The sequence below is a fragment of the Scardinius erythrophthalmus genome (genome assembly GCF_964197995.2).
Source record: "Scardinius erythrophthalmus genome assembly, chromosome: 16".
In the NCBI taxonomy this organism is placed as follows: Eukaryota; Metazoa; Chordata; class Actinopteri; order Cypriniformes; family Leuciscidae; genus Scardinius; species Scardinius erythrophthalmus.
In genome coordinates this window covers 763373-782767 of record NC_138236.1, presented here as the reverse complement: position 1 = coordinate 782767, position 19395 = coordinate 763373, and the positions used below count along the sequence as shown (strand labels likewise).

At 38.8% G+C, this 19395-nt stretch overlaps 1 protein-coding gene across 1 annotated transcript in view; it reads right to left on the bottom strand.

Annotated features, from left to right (window-relative positions):
* Positions 1–8581: 8581 nt before the first annotated feature.
* The window catches only part of LOC308703960 (immunoglobulin superfamily DCC subclass member 3), a gene marked incomplete at its 3' end in the record, with an annotated part of 18365 nt that continues 7551 nt past the window's right edge, over positions 8582–19395 (bottom strand). The window contains exons 6-14 of the mRNA XM_081388007.1: positions 17467–17632; positions 16494–16744; positions 16247–16411; positions 14607–14795; positions 13878–13994; positions 12618–12747; positions 10240–10348; positions 9789–9939; positions 8582–8817 (exon numbers count right to left, since the gene is read on the bottom strand). Coding sequence (XP_081244133.1) covers positions 8582–8817; positions 9789–9939; positions 10240–10348; positions 12618–12747; positions 13878–13994; positions 14607–14795; positions 16247–16411; positions 16494–16744; positions 17467–17632 — 1514 coding nt within the window. The remainder of the gene's footprint in view (positions 8818–9788; positions 9940–10239; positions 10349–12617; positions 12748–13877; positions 13995–14606; positions 14796–16246; positions 16412–16493; positions 16745–17466; positions 17633–19395) is intronic.

Sequence of the window (19395 nt, the reverse complement as noted above, 5' to 3'; positions counted from 1 at the left end):
AAGAAAGATTTCTTATGTCATTTTTCTTCTCCAGTAAATGTATCTTGATTTACAGTTTTTCTCAGTCGCTTTGGTGCATTTCTCACATCACTATTTACATTTGCACAACAGTTAGTTCAACCTCCACAACATTTAGTCATTTGTGCACATCATAGTAGCAGTTTCTCATTCCTTCCAACAAACTGCAAATGCTTTTGGACATGGATCAGTTGCTTTCATAAAACTCTCTGCTGTTTTATAACATTATCATTTGCTTATGTCATGTCAGTCAAAATTAACTATACTTGTGAATGCTGAATAGTCATTCCATATAAAACTAATAGTCCTCATTTTATTGATTGAGTCATTACATACAACAATGTTGAACTAGTTTTCAAAATCTGTCAAGCAAATTTTACACATTTTTTAAAATCTTTTTTTTTCCTGAAAATGGCTCCTAAATTGAACAATTTCTCTCAGGTGAATCTCAGCTTTCACTGATGAGGAACGTCTGGATGTGCATGAATGATTACACCACTATGTATGTTGTATGTTCAGTTCCAATATGTACTGCAATATTGTGTACAGTTGTGCATGGCTCTACCCAAAGGGAGTTTATGTTTGTTGTAAATAAGGGTGTATTTTTTCTTTTGCACAATGCTGCGAACAAATTAGAATTGCAAAGAGCATATGCAGTAAAAATGTGAAACATACATATTCAGTGTCTTGTACTCAGTTACCTCACTAAATACAGTAATGTGTAACTTTACTGTATTTTTCAAATGGCTGTGCAAATAGTATATAGTGCTGTCTTTCTTGAGCATGTTCAGGTAGTGTCACCAAGATCTGACTTTTTTTGCATTGGAAAACATTTACAGAATAAACTGTCATAATGAGAACATGACAAAGCCATTTGACTATCTTCATAAACAATGGTGTCAGGACTTTTCATCTTGATGACACTGACACGAATTGACATGAATACTTGCTTTTGAGGAATGAACTATCCATTTTGAGCAGGTGACACGCTTTTGCAGGTTATCAACTAGGTTTTGCAGTTTGTACTAATTGTTTTGAGAACTGCATTAACTGTTGTGCAAATGTAAATAGTGATGTGAGAAATGCACCAAAGCGACTGAGAAAAACTGTAAGAATGTTTCGATATTTGTGCTGGAAACCCAGACAGAAACACTGAGGAAGGACTTCATCTATCTGTCTGTGTAATTTCTCATAAAGTTATGACTTAAAGGTGACAGATTTAGGGACAGGTTTAGCGTGGAGTTCCTGAGACACACGTGATCCTCAGGAGAGTCATGTGTGATGGACTGAATGGTGAAAGGGACTGACACTAAGAGCTTTCTGAGATCCTGAGAGAGCCAGTGCAGTTCTTCAGATCTGAATAATGCAAAGCCTCCTGGGAAGTTTATTCATGTTCAGTCAAGGTCAACATCATGGGTCAAGGTGGAATTGCCGTTGATTTTGTTAACTTGTTTCCCCCCCCAACCATTTAGCATTAAACGTCATTTCAGTATTTTTTCAACATTGAAGTCTTTCGTATTCCAGCTGGGTTTGGAAATTGGTTTGAATGTGTTGAGTGCATAAAAAGAAACCTGGGCTATTTCATATGTATTTTTACCGTTTCAAACTCTTATATTCATACTCACATGCTGCCATCTTAACTAATGGAGCCTCCTTTCCGGACATTCTCCAAGCCAATCACCTGATAGATGGATAGATGGATGGATAGATAGATAGACAGACGACAGATAGATAGATAGATAGATAGATAGATAGATAGATAGATAGATAGATAGATAGATAGATAGATAGATAGATAGATAGATAGATAGATAGATAGATAGATAGATAGATAGATAGATAGATAGATAGATAGATAGATAGATAGATAGACAGACAGACGATGATAGATAGATAGATAGATAGATAGATAGATAGATAGATAGATAGATAGATAGATAGATAGATAGATAGATAGACAGACAGACGATGATAGATAGATAGATAGATAGATAGATAGATAGATAGATAGATAGACAGACAGACGATGATAGATAGATAGATAGATAGATAGATAGATAGATAGATAGATAGATAGATAGATAGATAGATAGATAGATAGATAGATAGATAGATAGATAGATAGATAGATAGATAGATAGATAGATAGATAGATAGATAGATAGATAGATAGATAGACAGACAGACGATGATAGATAGATAGATAGATAGATAGATAGATAGATAGATAGATAGACAGACAGACGATGATAGATAGATAGATAGATAGATAGATAGATAGATAGATAGATAGATAGATAGATAGATAGATAGATAGATAGATAGATAGATAGATAGATAGATAGATAGATAGATAGACAGACGATGATAGATGGATGGATGGATGGATGGATGGATGGATGGATGGATGGATGGATGGATGGATGGATGGATGGATGGATGGATGGATGGATGGATGGATGGATGGATGGATGGATGGATGGATAGATAGATAGACAGACGATGATAGATAGATAGATAGATAGATAGATAGATAGATAGATAGATAGATAGACAGACGATGATAGATAGATAGATAGATAGATAGATAGATAGATAGATAGATAGATAGATAGATAGATAGATAGATAGATAGATAGATAGATAGACATAGATAGATAGATAGATAGATAGATAGATAGATAGATAGATAGATAGATAGACAGAGATAGATAGATAGATAGACAGAGATAGATAGATAGATAGATAGACAGAGATAGATAGATAGATAGATAGATAGATAGATAGATAGATAGATAGACAGAGATAGATAGATAGATAGATAGATAGATAGATAGATAGATAGATAGATAGATAGATAGATAGATAGATAGATAGATAGATAGACAGAGATAGATAGATAGATAGATAGATAGATAGACGATGATAGATAGATGGATGGATGGATGGATGGATGGATGGATGGATGGATGGATGGATGGATGGATGGATGGATGGATGGATGGATGGATGGACAGACGATGATAGATGGATGGATGGATGGATGGATGGATGGATGGATGGATGGATGGATGGATGGATGGATGGATGGATGGATAGATAGATAGATAGATAGATAGATAGATAGATAGATAGATAGATAGATAGATAGATAGATAGATAGATAGATAGATAGATAGATATAGTTGAGTGTGAAGCAGTTTTTGGAGTGAGATCCATTTAAAGTGCTGAATTATGCATGAGGTCTGCAGTCAGAGTCAAGGTCATGTGACAAGGGACGACCCGTTTCCATGGCAACACCGGCAGAACACTGGACTCATCCACGGGTCGAACTGCACTGGTCACTGACACTGACACACTGGTGCTGCTTTAATTATTCATTATCACTTTCTGTCTGACATTTTGGCCTGAACTGCAGAACTCAAACCATAAAAACACGTGCAAAGGTCAAATTTCATATCCAGATCAAAAAATAATGAAATCATAGGTTTTATTTAACAAGGAAAACGGAGGTTCTTGTTTTTAAGGAATATTAAGATTGAATTTCATGACATTTCAGCTCAAGTTCTGTCTCATTATGCAGCTTCTGGCACTGTATCTGATTCTCATCTCAGTTTTCTCTGGTCTATAAGCATGATGGTAGTGCTCTTCCTTGGTTTGCATCCTATCTCACTGATAGGCGATTCTTCATTGCTGTTCATAACCTCAGATCCTCCACTCACTCTCAGGGTGTCCCTCAAGGCTCCGTTCTGGGACCTCTTCTGTTTTAATAGTTATTTGTTACCCATTGTTATGCTGATGACCTGCACATGTTCACATCTGCTTGCTCCACCTCTATGCTCTTCCCATTGACACATTACAAAGGTCCAAGAACTGAACCCTGAGGAACCCCATTTACCAGCTTATGTGATTTGGATGCCTCCCCTCCACAATCAGCCTTGAAGGATTTCAATTAAACAAACATGAATTAAAGGCAGTGCCGCAAATTCAACATGATGTATTTTTTCACATTACAATGAGAATGAGTTTTTGTTGTATTACAGAAATTAGTTTTATGTGCTTAATTTTCATGAAAACAATGCAAAAAAGTCTTAATTTTCTTTATACTAAATATAATGATCTTTTTTGTTTGATTCTGGGTAAAAACATGAAATGAACGTTCCTGAGAGACTCAATATCTGCTAAAGAGATCCCCATTAATGACAGCGAGTGAAGCTCCACAGAAACACAGATCTTCTGAACTGTGCATCATAAATACATTTTAAAATCAATTTTAAATGACAAGACAGTAAATCTGGTTATCTGATGTGACAGGCAGTCGGAAACACTGGAGCTTCTCAGAGCAAATGTCTGCAGGAACATCTTCGCCCTCCGTCAGCAGATGCAGTTTCTACAGTATATTTAGTGTGGAGTGAACATGAGCTCTGCAGAATTATGGCAGTCATAATTATGAGATAAAGAGCCAAAACTATGACATAAAAAGTCAAAATTATGACAGTCATAATTATGAGATAAAAGCTTTATCTCAATTATGAGATCAAAATGTGAAATTATGACACTAATTCATAATTATGATATAAAAAACTGAATTATGAGAGGAGTCAAAATTATGACATACTAATTCATAATTATTGAGATAAAAAGTCAAAATTATGAGAAAATTTGTGAAGCAAACATGAGCTCTACAGAATTATGAGTCACAATTATGAGAAAAAGTCAAAATTATGACAATTATGAGATAAAAGTTTAGTCATAATTATGAGATAAAAATGTGAAATTATGACACTAATTCATAATTATAATATAAAAAATCTGAATTATGAGTAAAAATTATGACATGCTAATACATAATTATGAGAGAAAGAGTTGAAATTATGAGACAAAATTTGTGAAGCGAACATGAGCTATACAGAATTATGACATTCATAATTATGATATAAAAAATCTGAATTTTGAAGTCAAAATTTACATACCAATTCATAATTATGAGCTAACAATGAGGAATTATGACACTAATTCATAATTATGATATAATACAATTTATTAAACAAATTAAATAATAAACAGAATTATTTGATAAAAACGTCTTAATTCCCAATGTGGTTTTATGAAAGAAAAAAAAAAAGCATCAGCATCTCTAACAATCTTCTCTAGCCATTTTCTAACCTGTTCATGAGATCTCCAGCACACCAGTCATCAGTAGAGGTCAGTCTGAATAGCTTCAAGTTTTCTTCATTCTCAGCTCCTATTATTAGTGGGGTACCTCAGGGTTCTATAGTGGGCCCGCTTCTTTTTAACTTGTATATGCTTCTGCTTGGGAGTATTATTAGGAATTTTCAAATTTTCTGTTTCCCTGAAATTAAGAGGTGATGTCAATGAGCTCGGTAATAATTTCCCTTAAATTTCATCTCAGGTAAGAATTCTTGGTGGACTTAAAGTCCCCCTGTGGTGAAAATCCAGCTTTTAATGTTGTTTAAACTTTATATGTGGTGTTTTTAATAAAACCATGTGTAAATTCACAAGTCGACACCATTGCTGAGTATTTTCTCCTTAAAACTGCAGTGAACCAAAGACAGTCTCAAACACACGCTGGTGTTTCTGAGGTATTTTAAGCCATGAAGAAATTTTGCTTAGGAAAAAATTGAAAAAATGCTTAAATGTGTCATTTTGCTGATCAAAGATGAGTTTTAAGAGATAAAACTTTTGACTACAGGGGGACTTTAAATAAATGCTGTTGTTAAGAATAGTTTTTATCAATTGCAAATTATTTCTAAACTTAAAAGATTAATGTATTTTCAGGATTTCTCGACTAGACTATTGAAATTCTCTTTATTGTGGTCTTCCTCATTCATCCCTTTCACACAATGCTTTTAAAATGCGTAAACAAGGGAGATTTGAGGGAATTTTCAATTTTTTGATTTTTGTCCATTTCATACACAAAGTTAGAAATCAAATGTTTAATTTGGTGAGCTTAGAATATCAATACGAGTTAAAGAGATTGTGGTTTATATTACTTCTGGTTCAGTTGTCTATTAGAAATAGAAGGTCATGTGCATTTGGATTGTGGGATACAACTTTACTCAGTATTCATACTGGAGAAATAGTGCAAATAATAAGTCGCATGCAATTCTGAACAGAAAAACATGTAACACGTAACGTTCTACTTAACGCTGTTTTATTTGGCAAAGAGGTTCATTACAACCAACTGAAGGAAGAGAAACAGAAGAGGCGTCAGCTGAGAAACTCACGATGACTTCTGTGCCGTACAGTATTAGATCTGACGGGTTTTCTTGCAGTCGACTCGTGAGTTTCAGAGTCACAACAGGTTAAAGCTACAGGAGCGTTTGGTTCTGACAAACAGCCGAAGGGAAAAGAACAATCCGGGAGGTTAAAGCATCACTTCTCTCATTGGTACAAGCATTCAAAATCAGCATCTACTCGACTAAACAATTTATCCTAAACCTTAGACATGTTGAGCAATCCATCACATATAAACATTTCAACATCCAGAATATATAAGGGTTCATTAGATCCTAAAGCAGCAAACAGAGATCGACCAGCGACATTTCAGAGTCTGAGGCCTTTTCTTTAACAATAACGCTTAAATCTATGGAAGCTAATTTCCGGCAGGGAATAATAATAGAAAAAATAAGCTAATTGCGACTTTTTATCTCACAATTCATAATTTATAATTCACAATTGCAAAAAAAAAATTTCAGAATTAGTCGCAATTCGCTTTTCTTTTTTTCTTTTTTTTATTCCATGGGGAAACGAGCTTCTGTACAAATCACATCTGGAATGACTGTAAATGTATTTTCACGCTGGTGATCCTTATAAAAATTAGGAATTTTTCTTTGCAATCAACAATCTACTTGCTTTTAACTCTCAAATTTCTAACATTTTCTTTTTTAATTCTACATAAAGAGAGAAGAAATCAAATTTAAAAAAGACTTAATGTAATCAAAAGAACAGCGACAATATGAATATAAGAATAACATTAAAGAACAATCGTACATCTATTTTGGCAATATTTCCCAAATCAAGCAGAAAAATAACTTTTCATCGTGGGAAAATGAATCAAAGGAAAGTTCTACAAGAGAACAGAAGTTTCATCTTAAATTTGGCCTCAGTTTCTAATCTTGTTGCTTTATTTTAGTTTTTACATTTTGGTTTCATTGCGTTTGTTCTAGACAACAAGAATCAGAGGCCTAAAGGGTTAAAGACTTTTCATGTGAATCTAGAATGTTATTTTGGCAACTATTCGAACAGTGAAGAGCAGTTCACATGTGTGTTAAACCGGTTAGTTAACACACACACACGCACACACACACACACACACACACACACACACACACACACACACACACACACACACACACACACACACACACACACACACACACACACACACACACACACACTCTTATCAAGCTGGTTTGGGGTTTGTTCATGTGCTTTAGAGGAAGAACCGAGGTATTTGGTCTCATAAACACGATCACTAACCGTTATTTGGCAAGTTCAGCTTCAACATTACAAAGAAAGAAGCAGATCTTATTTTCTGGTTTCAACATATGAAAATATATTCGATATCTGCTAGTCGTTATTAGTTATAATTTCTAGAATAGAATTTGTGTCTTTGAGGTAATCATCATCATGTTCTGAGCTTGAGCTAATGAGTGACGTCAGTGTCTGGAGCGTTTGGCTTTGGTTAATGGTCAGTTTTCTGGTTTAATCATCATCAGTTATGGAAGCCCATTTCAAAAAGTCATGCTTTGGTATATTATAATTGAAAAGCAAAATCATGACATACTTAAGTCAATAATTATGAGATAAAAAGTCAAAACTATGACATAAATTAAAATTATGACATACTAATTCATAATTATGAGATAAAAATCTCAAGATAAAAAGTAAAAGTTATGACATACTAATTCATAATTATAAGATAAAAAGTAAAAATTATGAGATAAAAACAGAATTATGACAGTCATAATGATGAGATAAAAAGTCAAAACTATGACATACTAAGTCAATTATAGGCTAAAAACTTTATCTCATAATTATGATAAAAAAACAGAATTATGAGGTCACAATTATGACATACTAATTATGAAATAAAAGCTTTATCTCATAATTATGACTTTTTAGCTCATAATTATGACAACTACATTTTGGAATTACAAGATAAAAAGTTGTCATATACCAATTTTAATTCTGACAAAAACTATGGCATAAAAAGAACATAATGACTCAGTATGTTAATTGAATTGTATTAAAAGTTGGAATTATTACATACTAAATAATTATGAGAAGTCAAACTTTTGACAGTAAGTCAATTATAATGTAAAAACTTGAAACTGAGAAAAAGGTTGCTTTTTAATCTCAATTTAAACTTTTTAATCTCATATTTATGAGTTAGTACGTAATATTTTTACTCATCTCAAAATTTTGCCTTTTTATGTCATAATTATGATTTACCAAAGCATGACTGTTTTTTCATGTGTGTCGGAAACGGGCTTCAATGCTCAGACCAACACGACTGAGAGGAAACAGTGTTTGTGGATCACTGTGAAGAAAGGAAAGAGAAGCAGAAGATCTTTGGACGTCCCTCAACTTTCACAGAAGCTTCTTCTGCCGCTTCAACACACAAATCTGAGAAAGAGTCTTGTAAAACATCAACAGTTCCGGCAGAGGTCAAACTCTCACTGGCATCGGCTCGGGCCCGAGGAGGACCCGCTTGAAGACGCCCGTGTTTGAGGTAGGCTGTTTTCCCAGGCTCTTTGGATGGAGTGGGAGGGGCTTAGGGGAGTGGGCGGAGTTTTCAGCTGCACACAGGCTAATGCGGCGAATAATTAATGAGCAATCACACGACACACACACACACTCATTACATCCACACACTAACTATTCATCTGTTCAGTCACACAGAACACGCATTTTTGGTTTAACAGGATAAAGTTCAATTTGTTATTCTAGTAGACGCGTCACGTTAGTGACATTAACTAAGTTTGAGTTTTGTTTCCTCTTCCTAATATTTGGAATGAGAGTTTAAACGGAGCTCTGATGTGGTTTAAGTCGACAGACGGTACCGTTCCAATCCCACACTGAACATCATGAGCTGTCATTACAGGATTATAAAGCAGCGTCACGTGTGTGTGTGTGTCCTTTACATTCATTTATCCACTGCATTCAAGCTATATTCTTTATCAGTTCATGCATTCCCTGGGAATCAAACCCACGATCTTCATGTTTCTCTACTGTAGTCCTAGAAAGCACAAAGTCGAAGGAGTGTGGACTATAAATGAAAATATAGTGAAAGTGAATTAAAAGTGGACTGTTTTACCCACTGTATGTGTATGGTGTATTTATGCCTATAAAAGATGGATGTCTAACTCCTAATCGGTCTCTTATGATGGTTGTGATGGTTATGATGGTCATGATGGTTATGATGGTCATGATGCTGCCTATGAAGCTCACTAGGGTTTGGAACAGATGCTGTGTGTCGTTCGTCATCAGAGGCACTAAACGGATGTTGTGTGTGACTGAGTTCAGTTGTGTAAGGCTTTGGTGAGAGAGACTCGGTCAATGTGCAGCTAAAGGGGGGGGGGGGAGACTTCATCCGGTGCTGGTTCCGGTACCAGTTCCGATGCCAGTGCCAGTTCCAGTGCCAGTGCCAGTTCCGATGCCAGTGCCAGTTCCAGTGCCAGTGCCAGTTCCGATGCCAGTTCCAGTGCCAGTTCCAGTGCCAGTGCCAGTGACAATTCCGGTACCAGTTCTGGTGCCAGTGCCAGTTCCAGTACTGGTTCCAGTTCCAGTTCTGGTGCCAGTGCCAGTGCTAATGCCAGTGTCTGCCGGGCGGAGAGGTTGTGGTTCGATCATCACCTGACACTGAGGAACCGCTGCCTGACGCTCTACACCAGCCTGAGGAACACCAGAGTTCATTACATATGAGATTGAATGACATATGAGTGTGTTTGTGTGTTTTATTCTAAAATGTTTTTACTCTATAATAAAACTGTTCTTTCAGCTTAGGTTAGTTAGTTTAGGTTAGAACAGTTGTCATTTGTACAGGGCTTTGGATCTGCTGAATGAATAACTGTAACAGTTTGTGAAGTCACTAGCTTTATATAAGAACAACAGAAGTCTGTCATATGTGTCATTTACTGTACACACCCATGCTGTAATCTCCATAACCTGTGTTGATTATTGTGACGTGTTTACCTGTGGCATGAGCTCAACGGCGTCAGTCGTGCGGATGGTGGCGTCTTTAGCAGCGGCTTGACCTCCTGACAGACTCCAGTTGCCCGGAGAACCTTTCTGACAGAAGAAACTACACACACACACACACACACACACACACACACACACACACACACACACACACACACACACACACACACACACACACACACACACACACACACACACAACCAGCACTCGTTTACCAGAACATCTCAAACACAACAGAGTTTAAGAGACACTTCATATCCAGTGATATTATTGATCTGACTGCACTGACACTATCAGAGAACAGAACTTGATCTGAATAGTGACTCTCTCTTCTTCTGTAGAGCTGCTTCACTCCTGACTCTAAGTTTGTCTCATATTTGATGAAGTTTCATCAGTGATTCTGTTATTCTCCTGTTTATTACAGTGAAGCTGCTCACAGTAATAAACACAGAGTCAGAACACTGTGGCAGAAATCTCAGCTGTGTGCAGTTTTGCGTAAAGTAACTTTTAAAAGTAATGCATTACAATATTGCGTTACTCCCCCAAAAAGTAACTAATTGCGTTACTTGGTTACTTTTTATGAAAAGTAATGCGTTACATTACTTTTGCGTTACTTTTTCTCACCTGGGCTGGGCTTGCTTGTTTGTTTTTAACAACGACAAAAAAAGTTCTATTTTTGGCAAATGTTAAGGCCCTTTCACACCAAAAGTTAAGTGAATAATCTTAATAATCTAATCCTCAGGCTGAAGGAAATGCATGTTTACTCCTGTATAGTAGAGGTAGAGTACAGTAGAGGTAAAGTACAGTTGTGTACAGTACAGTAGAGGTAGAGTATAGTACAGTGGAGTACAGTACAGTGGAGTACAGTAGAGTACAGTATTGTACAGTACACTATTGTACAGTAGAGGTAGAGTACAGTACAGTGGAGTACAGTACAATATTGCACAGTAGAGGTACAGTACAGTAGAGTGCAGTACAGTACAGTGGAGTACAGTAGAGTACAGTATTGTACAGTAGAGGTACAGTAGAGTACAGTACAGTGGAGTACAGTACAATATTGTACAGTAGAGTAGAGTACAGTATTGTACAGTAGAGGTACAGTAGAGTACAGTAGAGTACAGTATTGTACAGTAGAGGTAGAGCACAGTAGAGTACAGTACAGTAGAGCAGAGTACAGTACAGAACAGTACAGTGGAGTACAGTAGAGTACAGTATTGTACAGTAGAGGTACAGTACAGTAGAGTACAGTACAGTGGAGTACACTAGAGTACAGTACAGTGGAGTACAGTAGAGTACAGTATTGTACAGTAGAGGTACAGTACAGTAGAGTACAGTACAGTGGAGTGGAGGCGAGTACAGTACAGTATTGTACAGTGGAGTACAGTACAGTGGAGTACAGTATTGTACAGTAGAAGTAGAGTATAGTGCAGTATTGTACAGTAGAGTACAGTACAGTGGAGGCGAGTACAGTACAGTATTGTACAGTAGAGTACAGTACAGTATTGTACAGTAGAGTACAGTACAGTGGAGGCGAGTATAGTACAGAAGCGTATTGTACAGTAGAGGGCGCCACTCAAACAAACATTTCAGCTGCTGCTGTTCTGTATTAAAGAACAATAGGATACAGGAGAAGGAAGTTCAATGCTTATTTCTAAATCTAATCTAAAGTCATTTTTGCTTATTAGTATGGCTGAATTATATCATTGAAGGTCAAGGGCAAAGACATTAGTTAATAAAGTGAGATTAAATACATAAAGTATATTTGAAGACCTCCGATGCAAAAGCCTCTAAAAGCCACCTATGTCAAAAATGAGATAATATTATTGAGTGAATGCTCTCCGCACATAGTATACGTTCATCAAATACTTTCACTTAAAACTCACTAAATCCCAGCTTCAGCCCATTCAGAAATGTCATTACTTAGGTAGAAACCTATACGTAGGAGCCTGATAAAAATGTTAATATTAATGAAAAACGTTAGACGGACTTGGAGGCTTTTGCACCTGAAGTCTTCATTTGTGTAATTTAATATATAGTCAATTATAAAAGTTTTGCGGAAAATTCTGAGATTGCATTTTACTGTTTTTATTCATTTTGAGGAATACTGTATGTTTTCGTGCAAGTAAGACGAGTAAATGCATGTTCATATGAACAGGAGAGAGGAGAGCAGTCAGTCAATAAATGTGAAAAAGTAACTAGCGTTACTTATTTGAAAAAGTAACAGGTATTTTGTATGTAAATTGAAAAAGTAATGCGTTACTTTACTAGTTACTTGAAAAAGTTATCTGATTACGTAACTCAAGTTACTTGTAATGAGTTTCCCCCAACACTGGCTGTGAGTGTGTGATGGGATAAAGACCCGGACGCACCTGTGCCGGTATCCGAACATCAGGAAGAGAGCGCAGAATATAATGCAGGCCATGCCGATGTGGATCCCGATCACAAGTCCTGTCATGGAGCTCTCGCTATCCTGACGACAGTTACAGAGACTCTGTCCTGCTGACAACACACACACACACACACACACACACACACACACACACACACACACACACACACCTTCAGCTGTACAGTACACATCATCTACCGGCTACGCTTTTATAGAAATAGCATGCAGAATTATAAACATTTCAAAAACACAAGTACGTAACATCAATGGCTGCATTATGTCACAGATTTCCTTTAGCGAGTGGCGTTCAGTCATCTCGTTTTACATTCTAAAACCAATTATCTGTAAACATTTCTCAGTTTGGTCAAATAAACTTTTTCTGTTGTGGTTGGACTGTTAAAAACTTACAAAACATTGTTTCAAAAGCAGTATTTCTTATTCTAAAATGCTATGTTATCTACTAGATCATGATTATTTTTAAAATGCTAGTTTAACTATAATGCTAAGAGTATTTTTTTTTCTAAAATGTTTTTCTATTATGAAAATGTAGTAGATCGTCTGGTTTTAATTACAGGAAGATTTCATAAAAGTATGCAGAAACAGTATGAGCGGTGCACATATCTCCTGTAGTTCTGAAGGGAAGTGCACTGATGAGTATGACATTTATGGAATGCCAAAGCTAACATAATAATTAATAAATAAATAAATAAATAAATAAAGACATAAATACATATATACATAAACAAATGTGAAAATAAATACATCAAATGAAAAAATGTGATGTGGAAAAAAAATACAATTATACATAAATATGAAAATAAAAGTGTATAAATACTCAATTTATTTTTTATTTTTTTTACATTTTATTGTATATTTATTTATGTATTTTATTCATATATTTATGTATGTATGTATTTATTATTATTATTATAACTAGATATTTGGCATTCCATAGACACTGACTGTGAGCGACTGTGAACATGTGCACACTGACGCTCTGCCTCCATCTAGTGTGTGTGACGTCACATTGCAAGAGGTTAAGATTTACACTTCAGAACTTCTACTAGCCAAAGGTAATATATCAGAAATTACCAGATGATCAGTCACAGCTTACATTTAAAAAATTTAAAATGCAAATACCCAGTATGTAATCCAATTCTGAATTAAGTTACTTTCATTGTTTGTGGATGATTTTACCCATATTTAACGTTAATTTCAAACCCTGAATATGAAGCATCACCTGCTGCATTTTTCCCGCTCTTTTCAGTCTCAGCCAATGAGACAAGTCGCTTGTTGCCGATGCTGTCACCATTCCCATTAAAGGCAATGAGCTGGATCTCATACACAGCTGCAGCTTCTGCAACACACAAACACACACTGATGGTGAGACACTGCTGCTCTTGTGCATGCGTGAGTGTGTGCGTGTGTATGCATGCGTGAGTGAGTGTGTGTATGCATGCATGAGTGAGTGTGCATATGTATGCATGCGTGAGTGTGTGCGTATGCGTGTACATGCATGAGTGCGTGCATGCACGTATGCATGCGTGAGTGCATGAGTGTGTGTGCATGTGCGAGTGAGTGTGTGCATGAGTGTGTATGCATGCATCAGTGTGTATATGCATGCTTGAGTGTGCACAAGTGTGTGTATGCATGGGTGAGTGCGTGAGTGAGTGAGTGTGTATGCATGATTATGCATCAGTGTGTGTGTGTGTATGTATGCGTGAGTGTGTGCATGTATGCGTGAGTGTGTGCATGCATGCGTCAGTGTGTGTATGCATGCGTGAGTGAGTGTGTATGCTTGAGAGTGTGTATGCATGCGTCAGTGTGTGTGTATGCATGTGTGCGTGTGTGCATGCATGCTTGAGTGTGTGTATGCGTGAGTGAGTGTATGCATGCGTACGTGTGTGAATGCATGCATGAGAAGAGCGTGAGTGAGTGTGTGTATGCATGAGTGACTGTGTGCACTGACCCAGGTTAGAGATGGTGTGTGTGTTTATCTGTGCAGGAAAACGCTCCTCATGTCCAAACTCTTGTTGCGGCAGCATTCGATGAGACAGTTTATATCCCTCCACACGACCTGCTTTAACAGGCAGATCCCAGAACACCTGCATCGCTGTGCTGTTCAGAACCTTCGTGAAGAAACTCGGCATTGTGGGAACTGAGAGACAGAGTTAACGGAATTAGTGCATGTGCTTAGTAAGTGTGCAGAACTAGTATTACCATAGTGCTTTGGACAAGTAGCAGGTTAAACTGAGTAAATACTATAGTACAGCGGTTCTTTTGTTTTCTGACTTGAAGGCCCTATGTCGCCAAACACAGTTCACAGAACGCATACACTCACTCACACATGCACTCACGCATGCATACACTCACTCACTCACTCACTCACGCATGCATACACTCATTCACGCATGCATACACTCATTCACGCATGCATACACTCAATCACTCACGCATGCATACACTCACTCACTCACGCATGCATACACTCACTCACGCATGCATACACTTATTCACGCATGCATACACTCACTCACGCATGCACTCACTCACACACGCATGCAATCACTCACACACGCATACACACACACGCATGCACTCACTCATGCATGTATGAATACACCCACACTCACGCATGCATGCATACACACACACTCACGCATGCATACATACACTCACTCACGTATGCATACGCTCTTGCATGCATACACACTCACTCATGCATTCACTCACACATGCATACACACACTCACGCATACACACACTCACGCATGCATACACACACACTCACGCATGCATACACTCACTCACGCATGCACTCACTCACGCATACATCCACTCACTCACACACACACACACACACACACACATGCACTCACTCACACACGCATACACTCACACACGCATGCACTCACGCATGCATGCATACACACACACTCACGCATGCATGCATACACACACACTCACGCATGCATACATACACTCACTCACATATGCATGCGCTCTTGCATGCATACACACTCACTCATGCATTCACTCACACATGCATGCATACATACACTCACACACGCACTCAATCACGCATGCATACACTCACTCACGCATGCACTCACTCACGCATGCATACACTCACTCACGCATGCATACACTCACTCACGCATGCATACACTCACTCACGCATGCATACACTCACTCACGCATGCATACACTCACTAACGCATGCATACACTCACTAACGCATGCATACACTCACTCACGCATGAATACACTCACACATGCATACACACTCTCACGCATACATATACACACTCACGCATGCATGCATACACACACTCACGCATGCACACACACACACTCACGCATGCATACACTCACTAACGCATGCATACACTCACTAACGCATGCATACACTCACTCACGCATGAATACACTCATGCATGAACACACACATGCATGAACACACACACACACTCACGCATGCATGCATGCATGCATACACTCACTCACGCATGCATGCATACACTCACTCACGCATGCATACACTCACTCACACAGCATTATGGCATTGAATCATCTGTCAGTTGTGTGTGTGTGTGTGTAAATTCTTACCGGCCCCGTGTGTGGTGGCGATGACGCTTCTCGACTGCTGACTGGCTCCCAGCGGCGAATACGCTTTGACGTAGATAGAGAAGGTGGTGGAGGCTTCCAGGTTTGTGAAGTCGTGCTGAAACGTGTCTTTGCTAACGGCTTCCTGAAGCTCGCTGCTGTCCGGCTCTGAAAACACACACGCATCATTCATCAGTTTAGATCCTCAACCGTCTGAAAAACACAGCTCTCGGTTGGTTTCTCATCTCACCGCCCAGTTTGCGTATATGCAGCACGTATCCGATGATTCCGTCGCTGACGTGTGGCTCCGGCTGCTGCCAGCGGATCCGTAGGGAACTGGTGGACAGTGGTGTGGCCGTCAGGTCCTGAGGAGCTTCTGGGAACTGGGCGGACTGGGAGACGGCGAGGCGAGCGCTGGCCTGGTTGGTTCCCGCGCTGTTCTCCGCGATACACTGATAAATGGCCTCGTCTTCAGCAGTGATGCGTGTCACAGCCAGAGTACTGCAGGTCAACACACACACACTCGTTTCATTGACATCATTATCCCTTTGAGGCTCTAAATGATCTGATAAACCTGTCAATCTCCTGCAGTACTTCTGTCTCTGACTGATCGTTTTCACTCTTTTATCAAGTAAAAGTCTTTTATTTTAATTGTACAAGCGTCCTCCTTCAGCTCGAGCTCCACGAGTCTTTCTGCTGTCAAATCTGCTCTGATTTTATCAAGGAAACGTAAGAAAAACTTTGATATTGTTAGTAATATTTCAGCTGGACTGAAGCAACTTTACTTGATTATCATCATTTATTATTATAAAAATCATGCGTTTCAAATATGATCATCAGGCTTTTGAGGAAGGTTTATCTGTTCATCTCTCAATCATCATTGTATTGCATTCCATTATATTATGTGTTTTACAACTACAGATCATAAAACTAAGCATTTTAATATCTTACTAAGACTAATATTATTGACAGATATTGATATTTATATGCGTTTTATTTTAAACAATTTACATAAGCGTCAGAATTTCATAGAAATATCAGCATCTGCATCAAACTGCATATTTTTGCTCTGAATAAAATGAGTCATAAAAGCCTGATGTATCAAACAAAACACATGAAAACATTTTTATATTCCGTCTGAAGTGTTCCATTTCAAAAAATTTAAATTTTCTGACTATTATTCCATATGTCAGGCTGTCGAGCAGCTGTAGGCTGGCGCTCACCTGTTGTTGTTGGTGAGTTTGACGTTTTCTCCAGGCGTGAGAATCTTGCCGTTCTTCAGCCAGATGAGGTGCGGATCGGGAACACCTTGAGCCTGACAGGTGAAGACGACACTCGAACCCGCCGGCTTCGACACCGACTGAGGCCACTGCAGGAACTCTGGAGGAGCTGAACCAGTAAACACCAGTCAATCAAACACCAGTCTATCAAACACCAGTCCATCAAACACCAGTCCATCAAACACCAGTCCATCAAACACCAGTCCATCAAGAGCTGAACCATCAAACACCAGTCCATCAAACACCAGTCCATCAAACACCAGTCCATCAAACACCAGTCCATCAAACACCAGTCCATCAAACACCAGTCAATCAAGAGCTGAACCATCAAACACCAGTCCATCAAACACCAGTCCATCAAACACCAGTCCATCAAACACCAGTCCATCAAACACCAGTCCATCAGACACCAGTCCATCAAACACCAGTCCATCAAACACCAGTCAATCAAGAGCTGAACCATCAAACACCAGTCCATCAAACACCAGTCAATCAGACACCAGTCCATCAAACACCAGTCCATCAAACACCAGTCCATCAGACACCAGTCCATCAAACACCAGTCAATCAAGAGCTGAACCATCAAACACCAGTCCATCAAACACCAGTCCATCAAACACCAGTCAATCAAGAGCTGAACCATCAAACACCAGTCCATCAAACACCAGTCAATCAGACACCAGTCCATCAAACACCAGTCCATCAAACACCAGTCCATCAAACACCAGTCCATCAAACACCAGTCCATCAAACACCAGTCCATCAGACACCAGTCCATCAGACACCAGTCCATCAGACACCAGTCCATCAAACACCAGTCCAGCAAACACCAGTCCATCAAACACCAGTCCATCAGACACCAGTCCATCAAACACCAGTCCATCAAACACCAGTCAATCAAGAGCTGAACCATCAAACACCAGTCCATCAAACACCAGTCCATCAGACACCAGTCCATCAGACACCAGTCCATCAAACACCAGTCCAGCAAACACCAGTCCATCAGACACCAGTCCATCAAACACCAGTCAATCAAGAGCTGAACCATCAAACACCAGTCCATCAAACACCAGTCCATCAAACACCAGTCCATCAAACACCAGTCAATCAAGAGCTGAACCATCAAACACCAGTCCATCAAACACCAGTCCATCAAACACCAGTCCATCAAACACCAATCAAGTGCTGAACCATCAAACACCAGTCCATCAAACACCAGTCCATCAAACACCAGTCCATCAGACACCAGTCCATCAAACACCAGTCCATCAAACACCAGTCCATCAAACACCAGTCCATCAGACACCAGTCCATCAGACACCAGTCCATCAAACACCAGTCCATCAAACACCAGTCCATCAAACACCAGTCCATCAAACACCAGTCCATCAGACACCAGTCCATCAGACACCAGTCCATCAGACACCAGTCCATCAAACACCAGTCCATCAAACACCAGTCCATCAAACACCAGTCCATCAAACACCAGTCCATCAGACACCAGTCCATCAGACACCAGTCCATCAGACACCAGTCCATCAAACACCAGTCCATCAGACACCAGTCCATCAAACACCAGTCCATCAAACACCAGTCCATCAAACACCAGTCCATCAAACACCAGTCCATCAAACACCAGTCCATCAAACACCAGTCAATCAAGAGCTGAACCATCAAACACCAGTCCATCAAACACCAGTCCATCAAACACCAGTCCATCAAACACCAGTCCATCAAACACCAGTCCATCAAACACCAGTCCATTAAACACCAGTCAATCAAGAGCTGAACCATCAAACACCAGTCCATCAAACACCAGTCCATCAAACACCAGTCCATCAAACACCAGTCCATCAAACACCAGTCCATCAA